Source organism: Eptatretus burgeri, chromosome 5, assembly GCF_056783735.1.
Source record: "Eptatretus burgeri isolate ZD-2024b chromosome 5, Ebu_testis_v1, whole genome shotgun sequence".
NCBI classification, from domain to species: Eukaryota; Metazoa; Chordata; class Myxini; order Myxiniformes; family Myxinidae; genus Eptatretus; species Eptatretus burgeri.
In genome coordinates this window covers 73,820,993-73,848,974 of record NC_140965.1, presented here as the reverse complement: position 1 = coordinate 73,848,974, position 27,982 = coordinate 73,820,993, and the positions used below count along the sequence as shown (strand labels likewise).

Here is a 27,982-nt window from a genome sequence, read left to right as displayed (position 1 = left end):
TCCTCCGGTCTTGCTCCCTCAGCTCGCTCAACTAAATTCCGGCCCTTCCCAGTTTCCCCAGGATGCACATGTTTTTCCAGTAACCCCCTCCTGGTTAAACTCCTAAAATCCAGGATTTTTGCCAATCTCCACTCTTTTGATCCTCTTTTCTCTTTCTTCCAGTGATGGTTCAATTGCACTCTTTCATACAAGGCTTCAAAGTAAGCACTCACCACCATCTGATGTCAACCCGCCTTCGAGTACTGCGTCTAAAACCCCAAAGAGCCATTTTTTCACCCCATGGTAGAACAAAACAAAACATTATTTTTCTTGAAAATGAATACATAAACTGCTCGAAAAGGATGCTTGTGGTCATTTCATTTGGTGGCAAAATAACCAATGATCAATTTTTGAGATGTGGACGGGAGTACATATTATTCGTAATAACTGTTCAAATTCCATGATCAATTGAAGTTATTAACTGCAAAAACACAATGCAAGGTCATTTGTTATGACATGGGAGAATATGTCTGACAATTTAAATCACAATTTATTATTTTTTCCCCCGAATATTTATGGCTAAATATTGTCATGTTTACGAAGAAATGCTATATGGTTCAGCATTCTCTTGGACTGGTTATTTTATGTAGGCTTTCCTTACATCACATTTTCTATTATCAGCATGTTCAGTCCTTACAACCATTTACACCATTGTGGTTTTCATCTCCTGATGTCAGACTTTTCTGAGTTGGCAGAAAAAATACGGACATCAAATTTTCTGAACCAAATGTTGAGAGAGGTATGCGAACCACCGTAAGAAGACAGAAGGTCCTTCTTCAAAACAAGAGAAGGAATGAACAAAATATAGACTATTAAAAATCTCTCTCGCTGAAGGGCTCATGCCTGAAATGTCACTTCACCGTCTTTTCAAAAGGCGATTACAATACCTCTCTCAACAATGGTTTGAGAAAATCTGTTCTCGATTTCAACATCATGCCTCACAACAAAGCACTTTGAAAACTAGCAACTATAGGGCACCACTAAGATCCACCCGATGGAGGGGGGAAGACTTTTGCGAGGATTTACAATAAGGAACACTCAGTGAAAGTTCATGAAGTAGCTCTTTGAGCAAAAAATGACTTCAAGGTTACCTGTCCCAAAATTTGTCACTTTTGAGTGTAGATTTAGATTAAATCTTTTTTTTTTTTTTTTACAATGGGGAGGGAGGGTGGGGGGGTGGGGAGAGTGAGGAGAAATTGACACTGTCAAATTTTGTATTGTGATACTCTCAGTTTTGGAGTTAGCCTCATTGTGACATCTGTGCCAGGAATGGTGTTGGGGTATCAAAGGCCTGTTTCAAATCCTTACTAGAATTCACAGACTGGTGTTAGTGTGTTTATTTGTGGGTTTGTTTGTCATGCTACTCCTCCCACAGTTCTGGGCCAATTACATTCAGACTTGCTACAGAGGATCAGTATGACGTCAATTCATGTATAGGGGTATTTTTTTTAATCTTTGCCGGTGGTCTTGAGTGGGTGAGGAGGGGGGACAGAAATTCTCTATGCAGTGAAATGTGCATCATGTCGTGCCACCTCCAAGTGGAGAAGGGTATTACAAGTCTCCACCATTTACAGCAAAGTATTCCTGTCCCCACGTTTTCCAGTGCAGTGAGGAATTGTAAAATTATAAGCAGGAGGCATATTTTTGCTTCGTGCATGGAACCCGGGTTATTTATTTTTCCGATACAGAGCTGTCACTTGCCTATACATTGCCTAAATAAAGGTCTGCATCAGAAGAACATGCATGCTTGGACCAAGATCGCCCCGAAGGGTGGGCACTCTGCTAGTATAAATAAGCCACAACCACAGTGATCCAAAGCTGGTGAGAACAAAGGTGATGACATATTTCTTCCCCCTCTCCCATAATCATCAAAAGTGCTGGACATAAAACTCATAAAAGCCCATGCTCGTTAAAACGTATAAGGAATTTCAACATGTGAGAGCTTTTCCTCAGTTTCCTAAAAACATGCCAAACTAGGCTCTCTGCAAATGCTGTAGTGTTAGAAGAACTTCTCTGAAGACGAAATTGAAATATTAAAGCTGATTGAAAAGACAAAGTCAATAATGATGTTTTGACTTAATGGATTGGTCAACTAAAGCTTATCCATACCGATATGAGCCTCGTGTTTAAATGGGGAAAGGTAAGTAATCTATCATTGGCTAACTTTTATTGGAAGGAATCCTGTCATTCATTGTGGTCAACAGCTGGAGCCATAGGTTTTGAGAACTGGAAAAAAAACCAACTGCGTGAGTTCATCAACTTCCACATAATATATGATGCCATCGCATATTTCATCCTGACTGTTGGATTTATTATATGATTAGTAATTGATTTATTGGAAGTTTGTGATGTTCCCTTGTAACACATTTATCAAAATCCAAGCTGCAGTAAGTGCATGGTCAGTTTTGTGTCCTGGAGTTGACATGAAGGCATAAGTGCTGAAAAATCATCTGCTTATTCTTCTTCTTCTTAATCTACTACAATTACGACTACTACTACTACTACTACGACTACTGTCAGGTCAGGTCAGGTCAGGTATGGGAGCATGCGCCAGAACAGCGCGTCACTGCATCCACTTTCCGCCGGTACTCCAGGGGCCTCCGTCTGGCCATCCCCCAGGCAGATGCCTGGCCCATCCCCATCTCCTTGAGAGGCCAATCAACCTGCTGCAACCACGAGGCACATGGTCGGCCCATTGGCCTCCTCCACTCACGAGACTCCCTCGCTGAGAGAATCTGGTGAGCAGGATGAGCGTCAGGAAAATGAGCCACATGTCCATACAGCCACAGCTGATGCTCACGGACAATGCAGGTAACAAATCTCATCTGAGTCTCTCTCAGCAACCGCTCGTTGGACACAAAGTCCGACCAGCGATAGCCAACAATTCTCCGAAGAGACCTGGTACCAAAGGAATTAAGTCTCCATCTCAGATCTTTGGTCAGAGTCCAAGTCTCGCATCCGTAGAGCAAGACTGGAAGCACCAAGGACCTGAAGACTCGGACTTTTGTCCTCCCACACAAGTATTGACAGCGCCACACCCCATTATCCAGTGAATCCATGACTCCCCAGGCCCGACCCAGATGTCTATTGACCTCTGACTCACAGCCGGCAGAGACATGAATATCACTGCCAAGGTAAGTGAATCTCTGCATGACCTCAACATGCTCACCACAAACAGGCAGAGACAGGACAGCAGCATCCAAGATGTCATTGAAAGCCTGGATCTTAGTTTTGACCCAAGAAACCCGTAATCCCAGCGGCTCCGACTCCTCATTCAGCACCTCGAGGGTGCCCAAATGGATATCTAAAGTCTCCGCAAAGATGACTGCATCATCTGCGAAATCAAGGTCAGAGATCTTGACATTCCCAAATGATGCACCGCAGCTTGATCTCTCCGACATCCTCCCGATAATCCAGTCCATACAAGTGCTGAAAAGTGTGGGGGCCAGTACACACCCTGATGAACTCCAGTTACAACTGGAAATAAGTCAGAAATGGTACCACCACACTTCACAGCACTCTCAGTACCAGAGTAGAGTTCAGACATCAGATCGAGCAGTTTCGGTGGCACCCCACGAAGACCAAGAATCCTCCAGAGGACATCCCGATTCACTGAATGGAACGCTTTACAGAGATCAACATAGGCTGCAAGCAGCCCCTGCCGAAACTCTCGTCTACGTTCGGTGAGGACATGAAGAGCAAGGATACGGTCAATCGTTGACCTCTTTGGTGTAAAGCCTGTCTGCTCTGGACGCTGGTGCTCAAGCAGATCGTGGTGAACCCTATTAGGAATTATCTTTTGCGCCTCTCACTCTCTCACCGCAGGCAGGTCAGTGGTCTGTCTGTCTTCTACCGTCTCCTCTCCGGTCTCGCCACCCCCCCCTGCTCTGTCCGCAATATGTCCCTACCATATTTCTGCAGGGTGCTCAATGTCCGCCAACAACCCCCTTCTCATAAAACTACCAAAATCACGAATCACTGCTCACCTTCACTCTTTCATTACTCTTTTTAACCCCTAATAAATGCCAAATATACTAATGCCTGTGCATAACGGAACCCAGAAGGGATAATTAATGTGTTTCCAAAGTTCTGAGAGTCGCCCCTCCAAACACATCGGTCCAAAATATACTTAATCTCACAATAGGCCCTGCAAAGGAGGGGTGGGGGAGGGAGGCATCACCAACACCACATTTACAATGGTGATGTCATTTCAGAACAATGATCAGAGAAGATCAGGCCCTGTTGCTAATCTCCCCGCATCATCAAACAAGAGGTTGTTCAGTGGATCGGGAGCATGCAAGTGATCACAAGTGTAACTTCACTCCAGCAGTGCCACAATTTTGTCCATTGCCACATTTGTTTTAATCATAAAAGCTGTCACAACATAAAAGTTTGAAGGTTGTTGTCATGCATGAAAGTTTGCTCGTTTCATCCACACAAAATACATCTTATTTTTAAAATTAGATTAATGTATGGCATAAATCTTTTATTCTTCTTCTTCTTCCAAGTATCTTCTTTCACAGAATTGAATGATACGAGATATTGGTATCTTTTACAAGTCCAATTGTTCAAAAACCACAAAAAGAAACGAGCGACAATACTGGGATACCTGAGTTCTGATAAGCACATGTGTGAGGAAACCACTGTTTAATGCTGGAATGACTTACTCAATCTATATCAGCTTTGCTGGCAAAGTGAAAAGTGGAGATTGACCTGGAGGTCAGATGTGGCAGGCAGAGTGAGAAAAATCCACATCAAAATGTTGTTATTTGCGCTGTCACATCAAATTCAATGCAGCTTAATAATGCATATGACCTGTCAATTTCCTTGAATGGAAATGCACGATACATCCACTTCAACAGAGAATGAGACTGGAAATCATAGGCTGCATGGCAGATGGAGCAGAAGTAAAGCTGACTTGTACCAAGCTTCGTTAGACAAAGAAACTTCGAGCTCAAAGGAAAAACATTTGCTTTGGTGTTCGCACAAAGGTCTTGAGAAGCAGGACACGATCGCTCGTGAAAATTATCGTGATTGTGAACAAAACCTGGAAAGGTCACCACTCCATCACAATGCTTTTGTACCCCCGACATATATATCTTTCACTCTCATCCTCACATCCACGCCCAACCTTCAGAACAATCCTTCTTGAGCATCCTTTTCCATACATCTCTGATATATATTTTTCCGACCATCATATATGAAAACAAAATCCTTTCAGCAGGCACAAAATTGGTGGGTAAAGGACAAGACTAAAACAATATCACATGATATCTACTGGATAATAAGAATACAACTAGGAGGGCACTTGGGTGGAGCACATAGCTCCGCCAGGCTGATTAGTGTATGTTTTGTATCCCACCCATAGGCCGGATGTGGATTCGGACCTGAACCAAAATCTAATCGGCTTATCATGTCACCTTATCAACTAACCCACCAAGTTTCGTTCGAATCCGTCCATAACTTTTTGAAATATCGTGCTATGTATCGTTTTAGCCTTTATCATTCAACGGTGAAGAATCACATTTAAAATTCTAGGATCCCGATTCGGGTCTTCACCAAAATCGAATCAAGTCTTCGTTGTTACATACCCGACGTGCCGACCAAGTTTCGTCTGAATCCGTCCACCACTTTATGAAATATCGTGCCATATATTATTTTAACCCTATCATTCAATGGAGAAGAATCACTTAAAAATGAAATAATTATCGCATCCAGATCTGGATATGGATCTTCACCAAAAATGAATCGATTCTTCTTGGTGACTTTCCCAACGTGTCCACCAAGTTTCGTCCAAATCCATCCATAACCTTTTGAGATATTGTGCTATATATCGTTTTTGACCCAATCTCTCAATGGTGAAGAATCACTTGAAAAATTCTCGGATCCAGATCCGGATTCGGATTTTTACCGAAATTAAGCGTTGCTGTCCTTGACCAGTCACCTACATACACAAAAAAAAATGAGTAAACATCACACCCAACATGTCCACCAAGTTTCATCCGAAAAATCCGTTCACAACGTTTTGAGATACACTACATGGCCAAAAGTATATGGACACATGCTCATCCAACATCTCATTCCAAATCATAGGTATTAATATGGAGTTGGTCCCTGTTTTGCTGCTATAACAGCCTCCACTCTTCTGGGAAGGCTTTCCACTAGATGTTGGAACATTACTGCGGGGATTTGCTTCCATTCAGCCAAAAGAGCGTTGGTGATGTCGGGCACTGATGTTGGGCGATTAGGTCTGGCTCGAAGTCGGCATTCCAATTCATCCCAAAGGTGTTCGATGGGGTTGAGGTCAGGGCTGTGTGCAGGCCAATCAAGTTCTTCCACACTGATCTCGCCAAACCATTTCTGCATGGACCTCGCTTTGTGCATGGGGGCATTGTCATGCTGAAACAAGAAAGGGCCTTCCCCAAACTGTTGCCACAAAGTTGGATGCACAGAATCGTCTAGAATGTCATTGTATGCTGTCGCGTTAAGATTTCCCTTCGCTGGAACTAAGGGGCCGAGCCCAAACCATGAAAAACAGCCCCAGACCATTATTCCTCCACCACCAAACTTTACAGTTGGTACTATGCATTCGGACAGGTAACGTTCTCCTGGCATCCGGCAAACGCAGATTCGTCCGTTAGACTGCAAGATGGTGAAGCGTGATTCATCATTGCAGAGAACGAGTTTCCACTGCTCCAGAGTTCAATGGTGGTGAGCTTAACACCACTCCAGCCGACGCTTGGTATTGCACATGGTGATCTTAGACTTGCTTGCGGCTGCTCGGCTATGGAAACCAATTTCATGAAGCTCTCAACAAACAGTGCTTGTGCTGACATTGCTTCCAGAGGCAGTTTGGAACTTGGTAGTGAGTGTTGCAACCGAAGCAGACAAATTTTCTGCGCTATGTGCTTCAGCACTCGTTTGTCCCATTTTGTGAGCTTGTGTGGCCTACCACTTCATGGCTGAACTGTTGTTGCTCCTACACATTTCCACTTCACAATAACAGCACTTACAGTTGACTGGGGTAGCTCTAGCAGGACAGAAATTTGACTAACTGACTTGTTGGAAAGGTGGCATCCTTTGACGGTGCCACGTTGAAAGTCACTGAGCTCTTCGGTACGGCCCATTCTTCTGCCAATGTTTGTCTATGAAGATTGCATGGCTGTGTGCTTGATTTTATACACCTGTCAGCAATGGGTGTGGCTGAAATAGCCGAATCCACTAATTAGAAGGGGTGTCCGCATACTTTTGGCCATGTGGTTTATCATGCAATATCGTTTTTAGTCCTATCTCTCAATGGTGAAGAAGCACTTTAAAATTCTCAGATCTGGATCTGGATTCAGATCTTCACCAAAATCAAGCGCTGCTGTTCTTGGCCCGTTACCTACATACACAAAAAAATTTCAGAACGATTGCTTGAAAACTGTGGCCAAAAATCATGTGACAGACAGACAGACAAATGGACAGACAGACAGACAGACAGACAGACAAACAGAAAAACAGACAAATGCTACAGACCAATATATTTGGCAATTTTTTTTTTTGCCCAGTAATAATGTACAAGACCAACCAAGAAACTTGAAAAATCCTCAATTTTCGCAAGTAACATGAAAGATGTCATGCATAGCACGATACTTGTGAAATCCATAAAACAAATTTGACCTCAAAAATAATTGGTCGTTGAATTCAATGACCAAATATGCAAATCCTGTTCAAATTTGAAGTCAATCGGATGAAAAATGACAATTTTAGAAATGCGGCCTATGCCAACTTTTTGGCCTGTGTTGAGACCTCAAAAATACTTGTACGTTGAATTCAGTGACCTGATATGCAAATCCTTTTCAAATTTCAAGTCAAAGGGATGAAGATTGAAGATTTTAGAAATCTCACCAAAGTTGTTGATCTTTTGCCCATGTTGACCTTTTGGCCTGTGCTGAATTCAAAAATAATTGGTGGTTGAATTCAATGAACAAATATGCAACTCCACTTCAAATTTCAAGGCAATCGGATGAAAATTGGCAATTTTAGAAATTCGGTCAATGTTGACCTTTTGGCCTGTGTTGACCTCAAAAATTATTGGTGGTTGAATTCACTGACCTGAGATGCAAATCCTCTTCAAATTTCTAGTAAATCGGATAAAAATTGACAATTTTAGAAATCTGGTCGATGTTGACTGCCTCTCTGAAAGATTAGGGATGTCATGGCAGAGGGTGGAGTCATCAGCAAATCGATAAGCAGGATTTTCCAGAGCGTCAGAGAGATCACTGATGAAGATGAGAAAAATGACTGGGCCCAGAATACTGTCTTGGGGCATTCCAGCCTTGACAGGGAGAGGAGATGAAAGTATTTCATTGAGTGACCCAGGTTGACTATGAGAATAGAGGAAGTCAAGAAGCCATTTATGGAGTTGCCCTTTGGATGCCATAGGCAGACAGTTTGGAGAGCAAGGCAGGATGCCAGACTATATCAAGAGCATGAGATATGTCCAGAGAGATGGCCATGACCTCATGTTTGACATTGAGCCATTCGAGTATCTTGCGTAGGAGTGGCGACCCATCCAGGGTTGTGCCCAATAGCCCAGGAGACTGCTTCAGCAGAACCGATTATCTGTACAGTATGGTCCCAATGGATGGATAGACGACATTGAGGGCCTCCATCCATTGTTGGAAGAGTATAAGCATCTTCTTCAAAGTGGAGTGACCTGGTCTCAAACATATTGTTGATCTGAGATGAGGTTGGTAGAGAAAAGAAAGGATTTCATATCAACTTTGATGATGGATTGCACGACTTTGCTGATTATTGGAAGTAGGCCAATAGGTTTGTAGTTGAGGGGATCAGTTTTTGCTCATTTGGTATGTAGTGCAGTGTTATTGATGGATGTCCAAGCATATGGAAGATGACCTCACACAAATGACAGGGTGAAAAGGGCAGAGGGAGGATGTGTAAGAGCAGTAGAGCAGGTTTTTAGGACATGTTGATGCTCTCCAGGCCAATAATGGAGTCATAGTTGAGGGTTGAAAGAACCTTCTCGATGTTCTCAGGTGTAAAAGACACAGAGTCCAGGAGCATTGGGTTAAGTGGTTTCAGAGAAAAATATTTTTAAAAAGTTTTTCCTTCAATGCAATTTGACTGCCAAACGATGTGACTGATGTCATTGTTGTAAAAAAAAAAAGTTTCCACATAGGTAGTCGATCATATATGTAAAGTTTCATCTCGATCAGTGACACGGTTTTGGAGAAGTGGTTTTTCAAGGGGTTTTTTCCAATCCAATATGGCTGCCAAACCAGGTGACTGATTTCAGGTGTTTTTTTTCAAACTTATATCCCCATGGAAAGTTGATCATATGTTTAAAGTTCTGCTTTGATAGGTTCAGCGGTTTCAGAGAATATTTTTTTTTTCCTTCATTCCAAGGTGAAAGTTCAAAAAACAAAATTCGTGAAGCACCAGTCAACATGTATATCTATACACAATTAAAGTTTTGCAAAGTTGGCTGTTACTATTTTCTTGGAATCATCTCCACAACCCTTGCCGAGAATAATAATAACTTTTACAAGAACAATCGGCATTCAGCTGGAAGACTAATAATAAAACAGGACTGTTTACATTTGAGAAGATTATGTGAGGACATGATGGAGGTATTTCAGACATCACGAGGGATTGCTTGGATAGATGCAAATACCATTTTTTGAGTTGAAAGTGGAGAGTAGAATGAGGGGACAGAATTAGAAGTGAGAGAGATAGAGATTGAGATAGAGAGAGGGAAACACAACAGATTATTCAGGAAATATTTTTAAACAGGCCATACTGTATATCGTTTGTGAATCAGTTTGCCAAGGAGAGTTGTAGGAGTGAAAACAGAGGAGTAATTTTAAAAGGGAACGAGATAAGCTACAAGAGGCCAAAAAAAAATGGGAGAATGTAGACAGCAGGGAAGAACAAGCGGAGAGCTTAAGAAAGTGTTTGCATCGAAGCCTGAGAGTGAGAGATCAAAGCTCCCATTTCTACATCCCATCAATGCTTTGTTTATGTCCCTACTTTGCCCTGTGTTAAAAAAAAAATTATGAGCTTTGATCTGCACATTAAAAACCAACTGAAAGAAGACAACCAGGGAAGCTGTCTTCTTTCATTTGCTTCATTATGTACAGAGACAAAGGCTGTTTTTATTTTATTTTTTACATACACCCAAACCTCACCACTGCTTGCCTGCCTGCACCCTCACTTCATGATGGTCTGCCTGCATCTACTAGATTGTTGGTAAAAAATAGGCAAGCTCATTATTAATGACCTTCATCTTCATCAATGTACCATACTTTTAAAAAAGCATCAGTGATGACAAAACAGTCACTGGGTGGTTTGTCCAGAAAGCTGACAAGAACTCGTCTACTCTAAGTGAAAGACACTGATGGATGTTTAACGTCCACCAACGACCATCTCGGGCAGACGTGCTTCTGGCATAACAACCTTCCGATGGACGGCACACTCCTCCATGCATCAAGCTGCATCAAGAAACACCAGGGTGACAATTTATAGCTGCATCGTGATTTCAACCCAGGATAGACAGCTTAGAGGAGAGTGCACATCACTCCAAGATTCTAAGCTATCCTGCCAGCCTGTGATGACCTTCAAGGAATGAGTAATCTACCAGCCTCGTCTTATCGGGGATATGACATGACTATTAACTGCAAGAGTTGCCTGGTGTTCTCTGGGTTGAGGTTTTATAGAATATATACATAAAAGGGCAAAGAAGGGTGGTGATAAATTTAACAAAAGAAAAAAAGAAAAGTAAAGTAGCATGCTTTGTAAAGTAGCATGAAAAAGAACATTTCATGCTTTGTGCATATATTGGCTCATTAGCATGACTCTTGACTCGGTAATAAAGTTTGACAGCTCAATGAGAAAATAAATATATTAACATATTAGAATTGCGAATTACCTTCCGTCCTTTCTTTCCATAGTTGCCCCTTACACCGGGTATACCTGGAGGCCCCTAAACAGAAAAAAAAGATATCAAGCACACGCATGGTCAACAAAATAAATTCGGGATTTTCAAATTAAATCTTTAGAATGCAGAGATTATTTGAGAACGATCCTGGTACACATAAAATAAATCAGATTTATGAAATGGGAGCGACCTTTTTAACTCCCAGCATTTTGGTTAAGCTTCAACATAGAAATGTGCATGTGTGACCAATAACATTTGATAGATCTTCAATGCAAAGATTACAGGCATATTTGTTTAAAAATAAACAAAACATTACATAGCAGTTTAGAATATTTGCAAAGGGGGAAATGAAATTTTGATAAACTAATGTTTACATAAAGTTAATTTAAAGAATAACACACAATTTAAATGGTCTTGGAGAGCTAAACATACCTTGCAGCAGGCCAAGTTAGCAGACATTACGATTTCCTGTTTGGATACGGAGTGATTTCACGCTGTTTACAGCAATAAGTTATTGGCATATAAAATTGCACTATTCACCAAGCGCTGAACACAGGATGCCTGCAGAGGTTTCCAGTGGCATCTAATACGTATTTCATTGCAGTGTTATTTGCTTGATGTAGACACCATGGTGGGAAACTGTGTCGACACTGATGCTGATCAACTCCGTACACATTGGCATTCTTACCTCATCGCCTTTTTCCCCTGGGATTTCATCTGCCCCGGGCAGTCCCTTTAACGAGATACAGACACACGCATATGACACCTTTGGTTTCTAACATCACAAAACCAGGAATATTGCAAATTATTGTGAACAACGTAATGATAATCAGTACAATCACGACAATTTTCATTGCTTTTAAGTGATTAATTACAAGGGATGACACTGCTTGATAAAGACAATGCATTGTTTTATTGTGGCTCATTTATATATTCTGTGGAAGGTACCTAGTTATTACCTAAAGCATAATATAGTGCAGAAATAAGACCATGCTGTATTTCAATTGCAGAGTTCAGATTGTATTATCACAGCAGGGCAGCAAAGCAAGCTGCTTAAATCCCCAGAAAACTTGCCATGTTGAAAGCATCACGAAAGAAGACTAATATTATTTTCAGGTTCATGAGAATGATTAAAGCACAGGAACTATTGGCAATGGGAAAGCATCCAAATCTCACCAAGTGATTTTAAGCAGCTGATAAGTTGATTCATCGATTTTGTTTTATCGAAATCAGTTGATAATTTTTTTTTGAGGTTGACTATCACAGGAGATCAATTCTGCACCATGCAGTAAGGATATACCCTTTTAGAAGACACACACTTCCTGATAATTCCTAAGGCCATGCTAACAGCTCTATAAAATATATGCCCAAGGCCACATGCAATGCAGCTGGACATGTCCTGATGGAACATTTGCATCTGCAGATGTTTGTTCTTGACTTATCCCAGAGCCAGAAAACGAAGTTCTGAGAGTCCATGGAATGCACACTCTTGGCTCACTAATGTGGAAGGACAGGTGTCACCGTTTATGTAATCTTTGCAATTGGAATGTCCATTACGCTTGGTTGACTATGTGCATTTAAACACATGTTAGGTCCTAATTTTGTCTTCAAAATCTGCCAAAGTTCACATACTGTTCTTTTATACACACCCAAGCTAATGGATATGCACAATCATCCAACGTGGCTTGCTTTAGCCAGAACATATGGCTTTTCTCTGGTGGATCCTTATGGTGACATTGTGGTGAAGAAGTAAAGATTCACAGCCTTGCGATAGTGATGGCCAAATGTTCTCACGACTAACAGTTATGGTAGGGTACAGAATATGCAATGATGAGAGCAGAAGCCTTTATATAAAAAATTATGACTGGGAATAGAACGAAAAGAGAAATTGGCAAGAAGTCACAAATCACCAGAAAGTCTTGACACACTGTGCTTGTGAAATGTTTATCCTCAAATCTCATCAACCAGCATTTGGACAAAAAAAACCCATCAGAGTATTGCATGGTTTGCACACCAAACCAGTTGTCTCCAGCATGACTAAATTTGAGGTATTATCGATTGGTGCTGTCTGCACGCAAAGTCTGAAGTTCAATAACAAAAGTACAGAAGTAAACAAATGTTTTGAAATACAATCGTTCACCATTATGGCATCAGGAAATACATGTCACACTTCTATTGATGCATGGATCCTGACCAACAGGGTGCAAAAGAAGGATAAAAAAACAGAAACGTGTCTGGGATTGGTGCCCCTTGCCTGGGCGAGCACGGGTGCATGTCTGGTGTGGTGATCCTTCCCGAGGTGAGCACGGATGCTGCCAATCCCCTGAGCTAGGGCGGATAGTGCAGCTCCCTTTGGCGCGTGCAAATGGTTCCTCTCTCCTGGGTAGTACGGATGGTGCCCCTATTCTGGATGAGCGTTAATGGTGCCCTTCCCATGGCGAGTGAGGATGGTGCCTCTTCCTTGGGTTAACATGGATTGTATCCATCTTCTGGGCCTTGGTGGATGGTACCCCTCCCCTTGGCTAGTGTGGGCAGTGTCCTTTCTCTGGGATAGTGTGATGGTGCCCCTTCCATGGGTGACATTGAATGGTGCCCCTGTACTGTACGCAGCATGTGGCTGCTGGTTCGTATCATTGCTGGGAGCGTGGATGTACAGCTGCCCCCTGGGGTTTAGAGCTGGAATTTGTAATTTGTTCAGGGTGCTGGCAATAGTTCACCGACTCTTCGTGAAGGACACAGTGGGATTTGTAACATCCACCAAGTAATACCGGCAGACGGGATGCCCAGTTTAACATCCATCCAAGGGACGACACACACAATGACGAATTGCGCTGCATGTGAAAAACGAAAATGACAGTTTATAGTTGGGCCGAGATTGGAAGGAATTCAAATTAACAAAGCAGATCCCTTTTAGTTTGGTGATTTGATGTGCCATAACCCATTCAATTCCATCTTTTGGAATTAACACAGCAATTTTCTGTGTTGTGCTGTGTTCTTTCACTGTTATTCCAGGACTCTTGCATTGCATTTCACTTCCACGTGGCAACATCCATTCCATCTTTTAAATTTAATTCAACGGATTACAAATGCTTCAACAACTCCATAAGCCATCCTTTGTGCCATCTTTTGGGGGTCACACAGGGGCTTTGCACATTTAAGAATGCAACGATGCCATTCACCACATTCAACTGCTCCATTTCCCAGATACTCAGCTACTTGGCTATGTTAGGCTGTCCAGCTTTTTGCATGTTCAGTTCTTGTCTTTGTGAACAGCTTATACATGTGTGTTTTGTGCTGAATGCAGTGCCAGGTTTGCCACAAGGTTGCATTTGCTCACTTTGGCATGGATTTTGACTTGCACCATAATTTGCTATGATCACTTAGAGACATGATTTATGTTTTGCGAACCTTGTGCTTTGCTCTTCATGATGAGTTCTAAGAGGAAGCAAAAGTGCAAGTTAAAGGCTTTATTAATAGAGGAGAATGTGACTGCTGTTTTTGCATGTAAAAGCTCAGAAATAGATCCATAGCATCACCAGAAACATCATAATTAGAGATGCTCGAGTCTATGAATGCACGAAGCAGGATGCAATCTGCTGGGGGGATTTACCAATGAAAGGCCAGTGATAGTGCATCATGCTCAGCAGATAGAAGCAGATATAGGATATGCTGCTAGTTTGGTTTCCATGGCTGCAGATGAACATTCCCATTTCCAGGCTGACATTGCAGGACAAAGCCATTTAGATTTACAGCAGCCTTTTTGCTTCTTCCACCATGGCCAACATTGAATCATTCTTGGCAAGTATTAGATGGCTGGATCGTTTCAATAAGCATTATAGCCTCTATCTAGTGTTGATGCAGGGATAAAGTGCCAGTGCAAATATGACCGACCCCCCCCCCCTCCTCCTCCTCCTCCTCCTTCTTTTCTCTCTCTCTCTCTCTCTCTCTCTCTCTCTCTCTCTCTCTCTCTCTCTCTCTCTCTCTCTCTCTCTCTCTCTCTCTCTCTCTCTCTCTCTCTCTCTCGCAGCATGTAGCTGCTGGTTGCATCATTGGTTGGGACATGGCTATGCCGCTGATGCAGTGTCCCCCTTACCAGTACAATGTTGCTCATTTTGCCAGCCTCGGAAGGATGACAGGCTGAGTCAACCTCCTGGTGTATTTTAATTCAGCGGCCAATGGGGCTTGAACTCAGGACCCGAGGATCCAAAGCCACCACCCTAACCACTAAGCCAACACGAGGCTTAATATGACTGCTGTGCAACCCTTTAAGGAGGAGTTTGTCTGGGTTTGTGTGGAGGATTCGCCAGAGCAAGTTTATAGTGTCAATGGAACCGAGTTATTTTGTAGGAAAATGCCAAACAAGACTTTCCTGGCAAGGGAAGATACATGTGCACCCTGATTTAAATCATCTAATGAGCACATCTCCACTTCCACCAAACAAGCTCCATTTGCACGTCCATCTGCATTCCCATGGATCATATCTGCAGTTTCATTGCCAACTCTCTTTCCAGCTGCACCTCCACATGATAGACATCACCATCTTCATATTTTCACTGGGAAGAAAATCCTTAATTTTATGATGCTTGAAAGTGCATGCATATTATACGTGTTGTGAAATGTAAAGGTCCGATAGTCCTGTACTCCTTAAAAGATTTTGAATGGAGTGCAAATTTCAGTGTGTCGTGTACTGCAGTCGGTAAGTCCACCACCAATGCTTCTTTTCTGGGGTTAATGAATTCACTTAACCTCTGCTATATTTTCTACCACTGTAAAATCACAACTAAACAACTAGAACTATGAGCAGTGATGATCGGCTTCCAGCCAGGTTGGCACTTTTGGGGTCGTTGATCGAGATTAAGTTGTATTAAAAGGCTTTTGCTTTGATTCAATAAGGCTGCCCAACTATATGACCAATAATGTCATCATTATCAAAAAATAATTCACCATTGGCAGTTAATCGCATGTGTGGTTTCGCATGGATCGGTTACATTTTTTATTGAGGCAATATGGCTGCCAGATCATGTGACCAATGATGTCATCGTTACCATTCCTTTTTCCACATGTGAAGTCGATCATATCTGCAAAGTTTCCGATCGATCGGTTAGGCCTAAGTCACATTTGCTCTATGGCGAGGATACGGCGGCCGTACGCCCTCTGAATTGACAAACGTGCGGCGGCCGCAGAGTTTCTGAGGTGGCCTCAGGGTGGCCCTACGCCGTATGGCTATATTTTACAGGCCGTAGGGTCGCCGTGGAATTATAGCGTGGAGTTATAACTTTTTTTCATTTCTACGTTCGCCGTAGCAATTCAACAAGCCAAAACAAAAGAACTGGTAAAAAAATAAAAATAAATAAAAAAGAACCCACTCGTTACCGTCCGTCTGGCCGCACGTTCGCCTTCGGGCCCCCCTGCGGTCCCCATGTGGTCACCTTCGGGCATCTTGCGTCTGCCTTGAAAATTCTATGGCCGCCGCAGGAATGCCCTAAGGTCACCGTGCGACATCAAATCAAAGACCATACGGCACCTCCATGTTTTTGGTCTCCACAATTTATAAATACGCCGTACGGCGACCCCAAAAATAAAAACATATGTGATTGCTACATTGTGTGACCGTGGAAATACTGCGGCCGCCGTAGATTTTGGAGACCTCACGGCTGCCGTGGCAATTGTGACCTCGGCCTTAAGTGGCATCAGAGAAGATTATTTTTTAAAGGTTTTTTTTTTCAACCCTATGGCCGCCAACCCACATGATTGATGATGTTTTTGCTTCAAACATATTCCCATGGGTAGTCAATCACATCGGTAGAGTTTTGCCTTCATAGGTTCAGCGGTTTGAGAGAAGAAGATATTAAAAAAGATTTTCGTTCAATCCAATATGGTTGCCAAGCTACGTGACTGATGACGTCATCCTTGTCGAAAATGTTTCCTCCTGGGTCGTCGATCACATGTGTAAAGTTCTGTATTGATTGGTAAGGTGGTTTTCGGAGAGGTAGATTTAAAATATATATATATATGTATATATATATGTATATACGTATATATATGTATATATATACATATATATATGTATATATATACATGTATATATATGTATATATATATATATATATATATATATATATATATATATATATATATATATATATATATATATATATATATATATATATATATATATATATATATATATATATATATATATATATATATATATATATATATATAAACATACTAGACGACCCGTGAACCCGTTGGGTTCCCGCTATGACAGCGGTTTATAAAAAAATCATTTCAAAAAAATAAAAAAAACAAAGAGAGCTCCAGCGAACTATACTGCTGAGGTTGTTGCATTGATCAAATAATCCCGAAGAGTACTTGACTGAATCGGGAATTGATTTTTTAATAATTTTTTTCATTGCCCGATTTGAAAGAAACTTGATATTGCACGTCAATGTGAAAAAAAAAACGGAGAAAAGAAAATCGAAGAAATTATTATGCGTAATCTTCTAAACACAATTTTATTTATTAATGAACACGGAAGTATTAGATCAAAATGGCGATGTTTATTTTATGCTTAAAAATAAATCGTTCTTTGTCGATACTAAATGTTTGAGATTTTAAAATAAATCATTTAAAAAAAAAAAAACCAAACAGATAGCTCAAGCAAAATATACCGCTGAGGTTGTTTGCATTGATCAAATTATCCTGAAGAGTACTTGACTGAATCGGGAATTTATTTTTTCATAATTTTTTCGTTGCCCGATTTTAACGAAACTTGATACTGCACACTTCAGGAGAACGGTGAGTAAGGTGGGCCAAAATGTTTGCACTATCGTGTATCGTTTTGGCTGTATTTCGGGAACATACATACATACATGATGAGAGTTTTGGTAATATATAGAAGATATATAAATATATCTATATAAATAAATAAATAGACATAAAATATGGATATATATATATATAAATATATATCTAAATACATATGTATATATGTATATATTCAATCCAATATGGCTGCAAAACCACACGATTGCTGACTTTTTCTTTCTTCAAAACATATTTCCATGTGGGTAGTTGATCATATATTTAAAGCTTCAGCTTGATCGGTTCCACGGTTTCGGAGAATAATATTTTTTCCATAAATCCAATATGGCAGCCAAAAAGGTCAAGCAAAATGTGTGAAGCACTAGTTTTCAGGAGTATCCATACACAGTTAAAGTTTCGTAAAGCTGGCTGTCACTGTTTTCTCTGAATTGTCTCCACAAACGTTGCTAAGAATAATTATAATAATAATAATAATCTTCACAAGAACAATAGACTTCCAGCTGAAAGCCTAAGAATGCCCTACATTTTAAAATGTAAAATGTATGACAGAATGTGACAGAAGTTCATTGAATTCACCCTGAACAAATGACAAATTATTCCTACCAGTTTCACTTGAATGCCAGGCTTGACCAACCAGTTCGTGTAAGACTTTGGCCAACCCCATTAGAATGTGGGAAAAATTGGGGGCCTGTTAAAGAAGTGGATCTTAATTGAAAAATTTTAAAATAAGGCATTATTGTTTATAGTTGTGCTGTGTACATGTTGCATCCACTCTCTCTCTAATCTCGACTCTTTAATGACCACATCCTCTGCATCTTTTCAATACAATACAGTCCTGTATTTATCCCCATAAACTACATTTCATACATCTTGTCATGTAAAATAAAAATCTAACAATTCTCATGAAGATGAATAGTCATCAATTTTAATTATCTGCGGTCTGTGGAATTAATCTGTTCATCTTAACGGGACTCTAATTAACTTATTTATAAGACATTTGTTTTGCAAATTCATGACATTGTGCTTCTTTGTTGAAGTATTTGTCCTACATTTTTATAGATAATTATTAATTTGTTGCTGTAAGAGTCTGATGAGGCTAAAGTATATGACAGTGCTAGAGGCAAGCATGGAAATATAACATTGTTTGATCATTTGTTGCATTGCAACTTTGCTCGAACTTTTTCAAGTAATTTCTAACCTTCTTTTCAGCACGTTTCTATATACTTACTTTACCAGCCACCTGCATTTTTTGAAAACTTTTCCGACTACTAAACATTTGTTAACACGTTCTGTCCATTGTACTTCCACTTTGAAACCTATTTCAGGTGACAATTACTTTTCATTGAGATGTGAAACATACAGTGTCAAGTTCAGTAGAAACAGCAATAAAGCTCTTCCTGGGTCCTATCTCACAACACAATATAAAAGGCAACATCATGAGGTGGCAAACTTTTTGTTGAGAATTTTTCAAAATATAATATGAAAATTATTTTATGTAAATGTATTGAAATGCATTGTAGCATGTTATTGTCTGACATTTCTGAAATTATAAAATGTGTGAAAGTGCATACATGCACAATAGTATCTTACAATGCATTTGTGAATATCGTTACAACACGGGATGGGGGCTTTCGGTCTTGCAAAGACACATTGATGATCACCGAGTCCCAGGGGTGAAATAATCTCAACCGGATTGTAATGATCAAAAAGATTAGTTACAATCCTGCCCAGAGTGGAATCATTGTGAGTGGGATGGTTGACTATCTGCACCATTGATCCTGAAAGTGAATATCAAGTTCAAGTCAATTGAAATGACCAAGGATGATTATTCCAGTACCAGGCTGATGAGTGAGGAAGTGATATATCATTCAGCTAAGGTAATCTAACTTTGTCTGTTAATGGACTTTTTGGAGAGTGACAGACAGTGGTGGTCAATATACTCGCAATCGATCGTGGCAGCCGTGAAGGTCGGACACTCAAATCATTTAGAGGTCATCAAGAACTGAAACGTTGAGAGGCGTAGTATTAAGATAATGCTTGGTGGAAATTGCTGCATCTCCTTTTCTTTGCCCCAACCTTGGGCGCGAAAACAAATCAAAGCCTGGAATATGGAAGGTCTGCAGACTGATCATGGGAAAAACGCAGTTTCAGTGATTGCTGCTAGATCAATACTATAATTGTTCATAATCAAGCCTGCTTCGTCAACCTTACTATTAGGCCAAGTAAAATAAATTAGTTTCTCGTTTCCACCCGCTTCCTTTTGGACGTCCACCTCCTTTTTATAGATATTTACTATTTTCTCTCTCGATCGAAAAAAAATAAACGATTAATTAATCCCCACACACTTCCTTTTTGGAGACCAAACATTGGTGTATTGCTTTTTCCTCTCCTTTGTCAAATTTACGAAAATTTTTGCGCACTTTTTATTCTTTTATTTTTGTTGTGGGAGTCTGAAACCAAGGACAATAATTACTTTGCAGTCCCTATAGGCCGAGCCCTCACACAAAGGAAATTGATCTCATCTGCTAAGTACGCTTGCTCATGCAACACTGTGTGCTCAGCTAATGCGATTTTTGAGACATGTACATGTATGTAAATACATAACGTGTACAATTAAGTTAGCGAGCCAGCGATCGTGATAGCACATATTATCAATCTCAATAACAAACTTTCTCGGTAGCATAAATTGAGCTCCTGATGAAGTACAGTAGACCTAGGTCTTAAAATAGTCTTCATTTGTGTATACATCCGGAAGGCTGGCAGAAAGTTTGTAAAGCAATGATACGCTCAAATAGTGTTCGACAGAACCCAGACTCTGGGGATATTTTAAACGGATTTGCAAATGGGGAGTTCGACCAGGGATTGCCCATCGATGACAACTACCAGACAGCTCAGGTCAGTTGTGCAAGTCCACATGTATCTAGTACCAGTCAGTCCGCATAAGCGCACAGTACAGCAGACAGTGCCACTGCTGCAGTAGATGTTAATGGATCAGGGAGATGACCATCATTTTAGTGGTATATGGGATGTGTTTTGGTGGTAGTGCTGGTCTTTGGTCTGGTAGACTTCACCATGTCGTGGCCATCTTGTAAAAAATATCAACAATCTTGAAAATATCAAATAGTAAGATGTCCCCTCATCTTTTTTTTTTGAAAGCCCGGACGAGAAACTAATGATTTATTTTATTTGTCCTTAAGGGATAACAGGTTGCATAAAATAAATGAAAGTAGATAGGTTGAAGATAACAGCCATTCAGTCTCACTGTTGTTACGTCAGTGAGGGTTTTATACTGAGGCTGTATGAAATAATGATGGCTGGGGCAGTTTCCAATGATAGTCAAAATCGAACGTTTGATATGGCAAGCTTTCTGTGTCCTCGCTTTCACTTGCAGCCTCATTTTCGTTTCAGCACATGATGCAAAATTCCACATTCACAGGCAGTATCAAGATCGTAGTTGGTAGGGATTGAATCTCATCTGGAAGTAATAGTGGGGCAACTTAGCTAAATATAGCATAACAATTGTGCATTTTGTGAGGAAAGCACCAAATTTGGCACACTAGTAGCCTAACATATTTGGATATTAGGCCATCTCAAATTCAGCCGCTGATGGCTGTGGCAGCCATTTTCCACTGCCATGAAAAATTTTGAGATGGGCCAATGTCCAAATCTGTTCATAATGTTGATACGAATTTGGGAATTCGATTGCACACAACATACAGGTTCCTTCAGTCAGCTTTGTCGATAAGTGCTTGTTCCCCAGATAGCTCACCTTCCATTGTTTAAATGTTCAGAAATCGATTAGATGCACTGCAGATCGATTTAATAGTTAGGGAACGAAACAATGGAGACGTCCCTCCCCCCTCTTCTGCGAAGAGGAAGAAGAACCCTGCAGACGTGATTCATGATGTCAACAACTCCCTCCCACCCGTGGTTGAGCGGGGGATGAATCACGAGGGCATGAGTCACGCCGGGCGCGGGGGAGGGGGGCGGAGAAGGATAAGGACGAGATCCTTTCTTTGTTTTTGGGTAGTAAGCTTTTTGCTTCGGCAGAGAGTAGTGGCTCAGCAGACCTTCGGGTCCTGTTTGGCTTGGGTTAGGGTTGAGGCCTTCGGAAGCTTTTTGCTTCTGCAGAGGAGTTGTTCAGCAGAGCTTGGGGTCCTGCTTCGCTCGGGAGAGCTTTTTGGAGAGCTGTTTTGTTTGAAATAAAGTTGAGCCGGTTGCTCGACTCGAGCTGCGAAAGGTGGCTTCTTCTTCTTCTTCTTCTTCTTGATTCGTGGAGCTCTTTGTTCTCCATTTTGGTTCCCCGCTTGGTGCGACTCATCGGCCTCTTCTTGGAGGTGGTTCCTCGGGGAAGCGACGCATCGACAGGAAGGATCGGCACCTCGTCTGAGCAGCACGTATTGAGAAGCGCGGGAGTTTGGGAAGGATCGCGGCTCATGGCGATTGGATCCAGCTCGCTCTCGCTGGAGCCTGGGTCCGAACAACTTGAAGACCACACGAGGTGGAAAGGTTCGAGTCAAGCTCTGGGTTTCAGCTCACCTGTCCTCCGAGCTGGAGCTCGTCATTAAAGGCCTCAGCCACTATTACTTGGGTGTGTGTGTGCGTACGTGTGTCCGTGGGCCCGTCTAATAAGTAGGAAATTGTTAAGTGCTTTGTGTGCTGTAAATGTTTGCATCGCATTTCGTAAAGTCGGTAGAGTTCTGCTCTGATGTGCTTCCCAAGTTCCCCATTATTATTAATAAATATCCGAATTGTTAAATGTTTTCAGCTCGTCGCATCGATTCTTTCATTGACTGAGCATTTTGTGTGTTGGTAGTTAGAAAGCAATTGGTTTGCCGTAATAGCGGGACATTTGGACCGACGGTTCTCGGCGATTAAGCCGCTCGTAATCGCGCATGGGACAGGCTCGCCTTAGTGGTTTGTTCCATACGAGATCCGTGGAGGGTGGAATACCCCGGTAGTTGGATCACGTGGGAATTTAGGTACATTGAAGATTGGCAATCGACCCTACCCAACGTGATCTGCCGATTGGCGTATTTCGGTTCTTGTACAAGGACCCGTCGCTCGGAGTTATCCGGGCGGCGATCTATATTCCGGGCGATCGGTCGGGCCGACTCGACTACGGCTCCGTCAGAACGGTCGGTAGCCGACAACCCCCGGCCCGTAACAATATGATAGGCTACTCGTGTGCCAAATTTGGTGCTTTCCTCACAAAATGCACAATTTTTATGCTAAGTTGCCCCACTATAAGCACTTAAGCTGTTCAACACTGCACATCATACCACCACGCGACTGCTGCATCTTGCAGAGCCGAGGCGTTTGGCCATAGCAGTCCTCTCCCCTGCAAGATCGACGAAAGCCTGGGAATAAAATTTTCAGCATTGGCAGAAAAAAAGGTAGCGACTTTCACACCAATGAAACCGGATATGATTGATATGCCACCGGGTATGATAATGCGACGGCTCACAATAACGGGGGAGGCAGGATAGCGGTAGCTATACAGCACCATAAATGTATTCTAATGCATGTGGTGGTCTCATTTCTTCGAGCAGTGATTTGTTTGTTCTTCTTGCAGTCCATGGAATTTTTAACATTTGTCTCCATCACCACATTCCTAAACTGACAAACTTCTTCCTTTCTTTCTTTCTCAATGTCTGTGACTCACATCCATACATTGCAACTGGAAATACCACAGTATTCATCAGCCTCCACTTGGTTTGTGTTTTCACATCTTTGTCATTCCAGCTCTTCGTCAATCCTGACATTGCTGTTCTCCTCAACGCTAACTGTCTATTAATTTCTCCTCTTTTCCTACCAATTTCAATTTTAGAACCGAGGAAGATGAAACTTTCCACTATTTCCATGTGATCATCTCCCAATCTGAATATGTCGATCTTCTCAGTTGATAAGATTTTAGTCTTTTTTTTTTAACATGGTTTAAATTTGGATGAGCTTTTTCACTTTTGTCCTTCACTGTGTGCAGCAGTTTCATCAAGTACTCTTTACTTTCTACCAACAGAGTGGTATCATCAGAATACCTTCGGTTGTTGATGCATCTTCCTCCAATCCTGACTCCAACCTATACGTCATCCAAGTTCGATTTGCTCATGATGTACTTACTCACTATACAGATTGAACACGTAAGGGGGGAGAGAATGCACTTCTGTCTGACTCCTTTTTCAATTCCAAACCATTTTGTCTCTCCATACTGTGTTCTTGTTGTGGCTTCTTGTTTAGTGGACAGGCTTATCAGACATTTCGGGTGCTCCGACATCCCCATTTCTCTCAACATAGTCCACATCAATTAATCAACAATACAATTGAAAGCTTTGCTAAAATCAATAAAACAGAGATATATCTTCCTTTGATACCCCTTTGATTTTTCCATGGTCCACCTCAGATTTTTGGTTTTGATCTCTGGTACCTCTTCCTCTTCTGAAACCTAATTGCTCAATGGGCATTTCTCGTTTTATGAATTCTTCTATTCTGTGTTGACTGATCTTTAGTGATATCTTGCGTGCATGTGAAAAGAAGGCAAGAGTTCAGTTGTTTGAAGATTTTATATTTTTCCTCCGGTGAGAAAGACTCGGTATCTAGGAGCAGTTGAGTATGATAGGGGAGGATAGGTAAAGGAAGTGAGGAGTTGGGTACCCAAGATTTGGAAGCAAACACAGAATTGAGGCATTCGGCCTTCTCATGAGCAGAGTGAGCTGTGGTGCCATTTGAAGTGAGGCAAGGGATGCAGGGGGAGCATACACCAGAGACAGGTGCCACCAAGTCTTTAAGGAGGAGACAACTTTGAGAGTTAAGCCTTGAGGTTGGGCAGATGTTGTTTTCTGGCTTTCCTGAGAGTGGACGCACAATTCCTCTGGGATTTGGGGAATGATCTGAGGTTCCCTTCAGCTGTATCTGCCTTCCAGGAAGAGAAGGCAAGTTGTTTTAAGGCGACTGCCTCCCCACAGTACTCTGTGTACCAGTGGCAAGAGGATGGGTATGATAACTGCAGACGAGATGGTATAGATTTGTACACAAGGGAAAAAAAAGTTTGTGTCAAAGCATTCCCAGGCAGTATCAATATCAGAAATGAAGGTTCAGTCTTGACATGAAAGGGTAGCTTGCAGCCCCCGCCAGTCAGCATGAGTGGACTGCCAGACTACGGTGCTCGGGCAGCTCTCTGCAAAAGCCAGTGAGATGTTGACTCTCACAAATATGTGATCAAACTAGAAGGGCATTCGGTAGAGCACATACCTTTGCCATGTAATGCCTGATCCACGAGTGCATATCGGGCCCAATACATTTTGGAAACATCATGCAATGCAGCACTATATCGTTTTTGCCCTATCTCTCAATGGTGAGGTTAACTCGACCTGTCATCCTTCCGAGGTCGGCAAAATGAGTGCCAGCATGCTGGTATCCTGTGTCGTAGTGGCGACCCATCCAGGATTGTACCCAGTAGCCAAGGAGACTGCTTAGGCAGCACCGACAGTCTGCACAGAGTATGGTCCCAATTTCCTCTCCTCTCCTCTCCTCTCTCAATGGTGAAGAATCACTGTAAACATTAAATAATTATCGTATCCAGATCCAGATTCGGATCTTCACTAGAACGGAATCAATGCATCCCTGCCACACACCCAACCTGTCCAACAAGTTTTGTCCGAATCCGTCCACAACCATTTGAGATATTGTGCTATATATCGTTTTTGGCCCTATCTCTAAATGGTGAAGAATCACATAAAAATTGTAGTAGTTGGATCCGGACCCGGATATTCAACAAAATTGAATCAGTTCGTCCTTGTCACACGCTGAACCTTCTCACAAAATTTCATTCGGATCCGTCCACAACTTTTTGAGATATCCTGTACACAGACCAACAAACGGATAGACAGACAGACAGAAAGGAGTGAAAACCTTACCTCCTTCACCTTCGGTAGTGGAGGTTATGAACCTATTGAGGCAGAAGAGGAACAGGAGCCAAAAGGAAAATTCATCATTACCTAGTCCAGTAGGGAGGACGTGCCACTGAGAGAATTCCGGGTCAGAACGTTTAATGATTGGGCGAGACCGATCATGTCACTGGATCTGCACTTTCTCTGCAGGGTTCGAATGTTGACCCAGCTATCAACTCTCACCATGGTGTTTTGCAGGCAGGGTGAGAGATACATCAATGTGTATGCTGTCTTTCAGAAGGACTTTGAACTGGTGGACCTGTCTTCTCACATTAGTTGGTGGACATTAAAGATATCACAGTGTCATTCACAAGAAGGCACTCTGAGTTATCGCTGGCACCCTGACTAAATTCCAATGTTTTGCCATCTTTCGTCGAACGTTACATTTGGCCAGCTGGTTGCCAAAAAACTTGTACCAAAAAAGTTCCTTGAATGACCCAGATCCCAGAAAAAGGTGGGATACAATAATGGCAATAAATATTGTGTGTGTGTGTGTGTGTGTGTGTGTGTGTGTGTGTGTGTGTGTGTGTGTGTGTGTGTGTGTGTGTGTGTGTGTGTGTGTGTGTGTGTGTGTGTGTGTGTGCGTGCGCGCGTGTGTGCGTGCGTGCGCGCTTCCTGTGTGATTTTTGAGTGGTTGGCTTCCTGTGTGATTTCAACTAACAATGAATAACATGGTTGATCTTCTCAACAACAAGATCTTTGACCGCCTGCCAGGTGACACTTTCATCATCAAAAGTGTCGATTCTTTGGCTGATCAAAAAAATGTCTGCACTTTATCCACCTGAGTTTCTTATCTCAATAAATCTTTCAGTTCTGTCACCGCACGAGATGTCACTGAAGGTTAACACTCCCATCATGCTGTTGAAAAATCTCAATCCTCGCAATAGCCACTGTAACGGAACATGTTACATCTTAACCAAAGGTCACTGATTCTTATTGAGGTGCGGAGGGTCAGCGGTGAGTGAACATGCTGCGTCTATTCTTCTTATTCCTAGAATTCTTCCTTCTCCATCTGACATGGATCTTCTTTTCCAACTCCGCCGCCAACAGTTTCTGCTCAGGCTGGCCTTTGTGATGACTATAAACAAAAGCCAGGGCCAGAGCCTGCGGCAGTGTGGAGTCCTGCTTCCCACCAATGTTTTTACACACAGACAGCTGTACTTTGCAATGAGTAGAGTAGGAGACCCACTCGATCTGCACATATTTGCCAACCAGAATGAATTCCGGATAAGGAGAGGGACTGAACATGCTGCAGGCCAGTAACCTGCAAGGTTGTTTATGGTGACATCGTATAAACTCAGGGGCAGATTCAGAGTGAAATTTGGAAAGTTAATAGCTCGAAAGAAAATGTTGCTTTTTCAAAACTTAAAATGGACTAATTTGGCTGAGTAAACAAAACCTTTTATAGTTCATTACACAAATGTAGGCTGCACATAAAGATTGAATTACTCGGGGCCCCCATCCCACCTTCCCTCCCCCTCGATCCACCACTGAAATAAAATGTTTAAAAAAAAAAAAACTGATCATCACTATTGTTTGCCATCACAAAGCATAAAAAATAGAGCCACTGCAACTGGAGCTTTTCTGGGTCCGAGCCTAATGTTGTAATACAAATTTGGTGGCATTCTGCACGGTGGGAGTGGAAAAGATTTTTGAAGGAATTTATGTGATTTTCCCAAAAATTGACGAAGTTGGCCATTTTGACACACTGCCGGTGAAGTGATTGGCATGACCTCCACAATTTAGCATCCCGACCCTGGCCTGATGTTGCAACTCAAATTTGGGAGCATTTGAGTTTGGGAGCCATATGTGCAGGCATTATGGGCTGAATGGCCTCCACCTGTGTTAGATTTCCTTGTAAATTCGAACTGGTGGGCTGGAGCAGAAGATTATTGAAGGAATTTACTAATTCAGCCATTTTGACATACTTGAAGTCACCTGACCGGAACGAGCTTTGCAATCCTTATGACCAGTTAGAAGCGGAACCTTGCTGTCAAATTTCACCTGTATCAGTCCAGCAGTTTGGCCGGAGAAGTCAAAATAGGAGATGGACGGATGGATGGACAGACGGACGGTGCACGACAATACCTTATCTCGAATTCCAATTCCAGATAAGCTAATGATGCCAATGGAAACAAAGGCGATGCCGCGAGAATGCCAATTCGCAACATTTGTTTTCGTGAGATGTATAAAACAACACGTTTTTTTTTTCCTGATTGTCACTTTC

At 41.8% G+C, this 27,982-nt stretch overlaps 1 protein-coding gene across 15 annotated transcripts in view; it reads right to left on the bottom strand.

Moving 5' to 3' along the window:
- LOC147026699 (uncharacterized) overlaps positions 1 to 27,982 on the bottom strand; it is a 506,204-nt gene that overhangs the window by 259,994 nt on the left and 218,228 nt on the right. For all 15 annotated transcript variants that reach the window (XR_015058478.1, XR_015058480.1, XR_015058479.1 and 12 more), the window contains 2 exons: positions 11,670 to 11,714; positions 10,973 to 11,026 (listed from right to left, as the gene is read on the bottom strand). Coding sequence is in view for 12 of the 15 variants with exons in the window: in XM_085882416.1 (XP_085738542.1) it covers positions 10,973 to 11,026; positions 11,670 to 11,714 (99 nt within the window). In the remaining 3 variants the exon portion in view is untranslated. The remainder of the gene's footprint in view (positions 1 to 10,972; positions 11,027 to 11,669; positions 11,715 to 27,982) is intronic.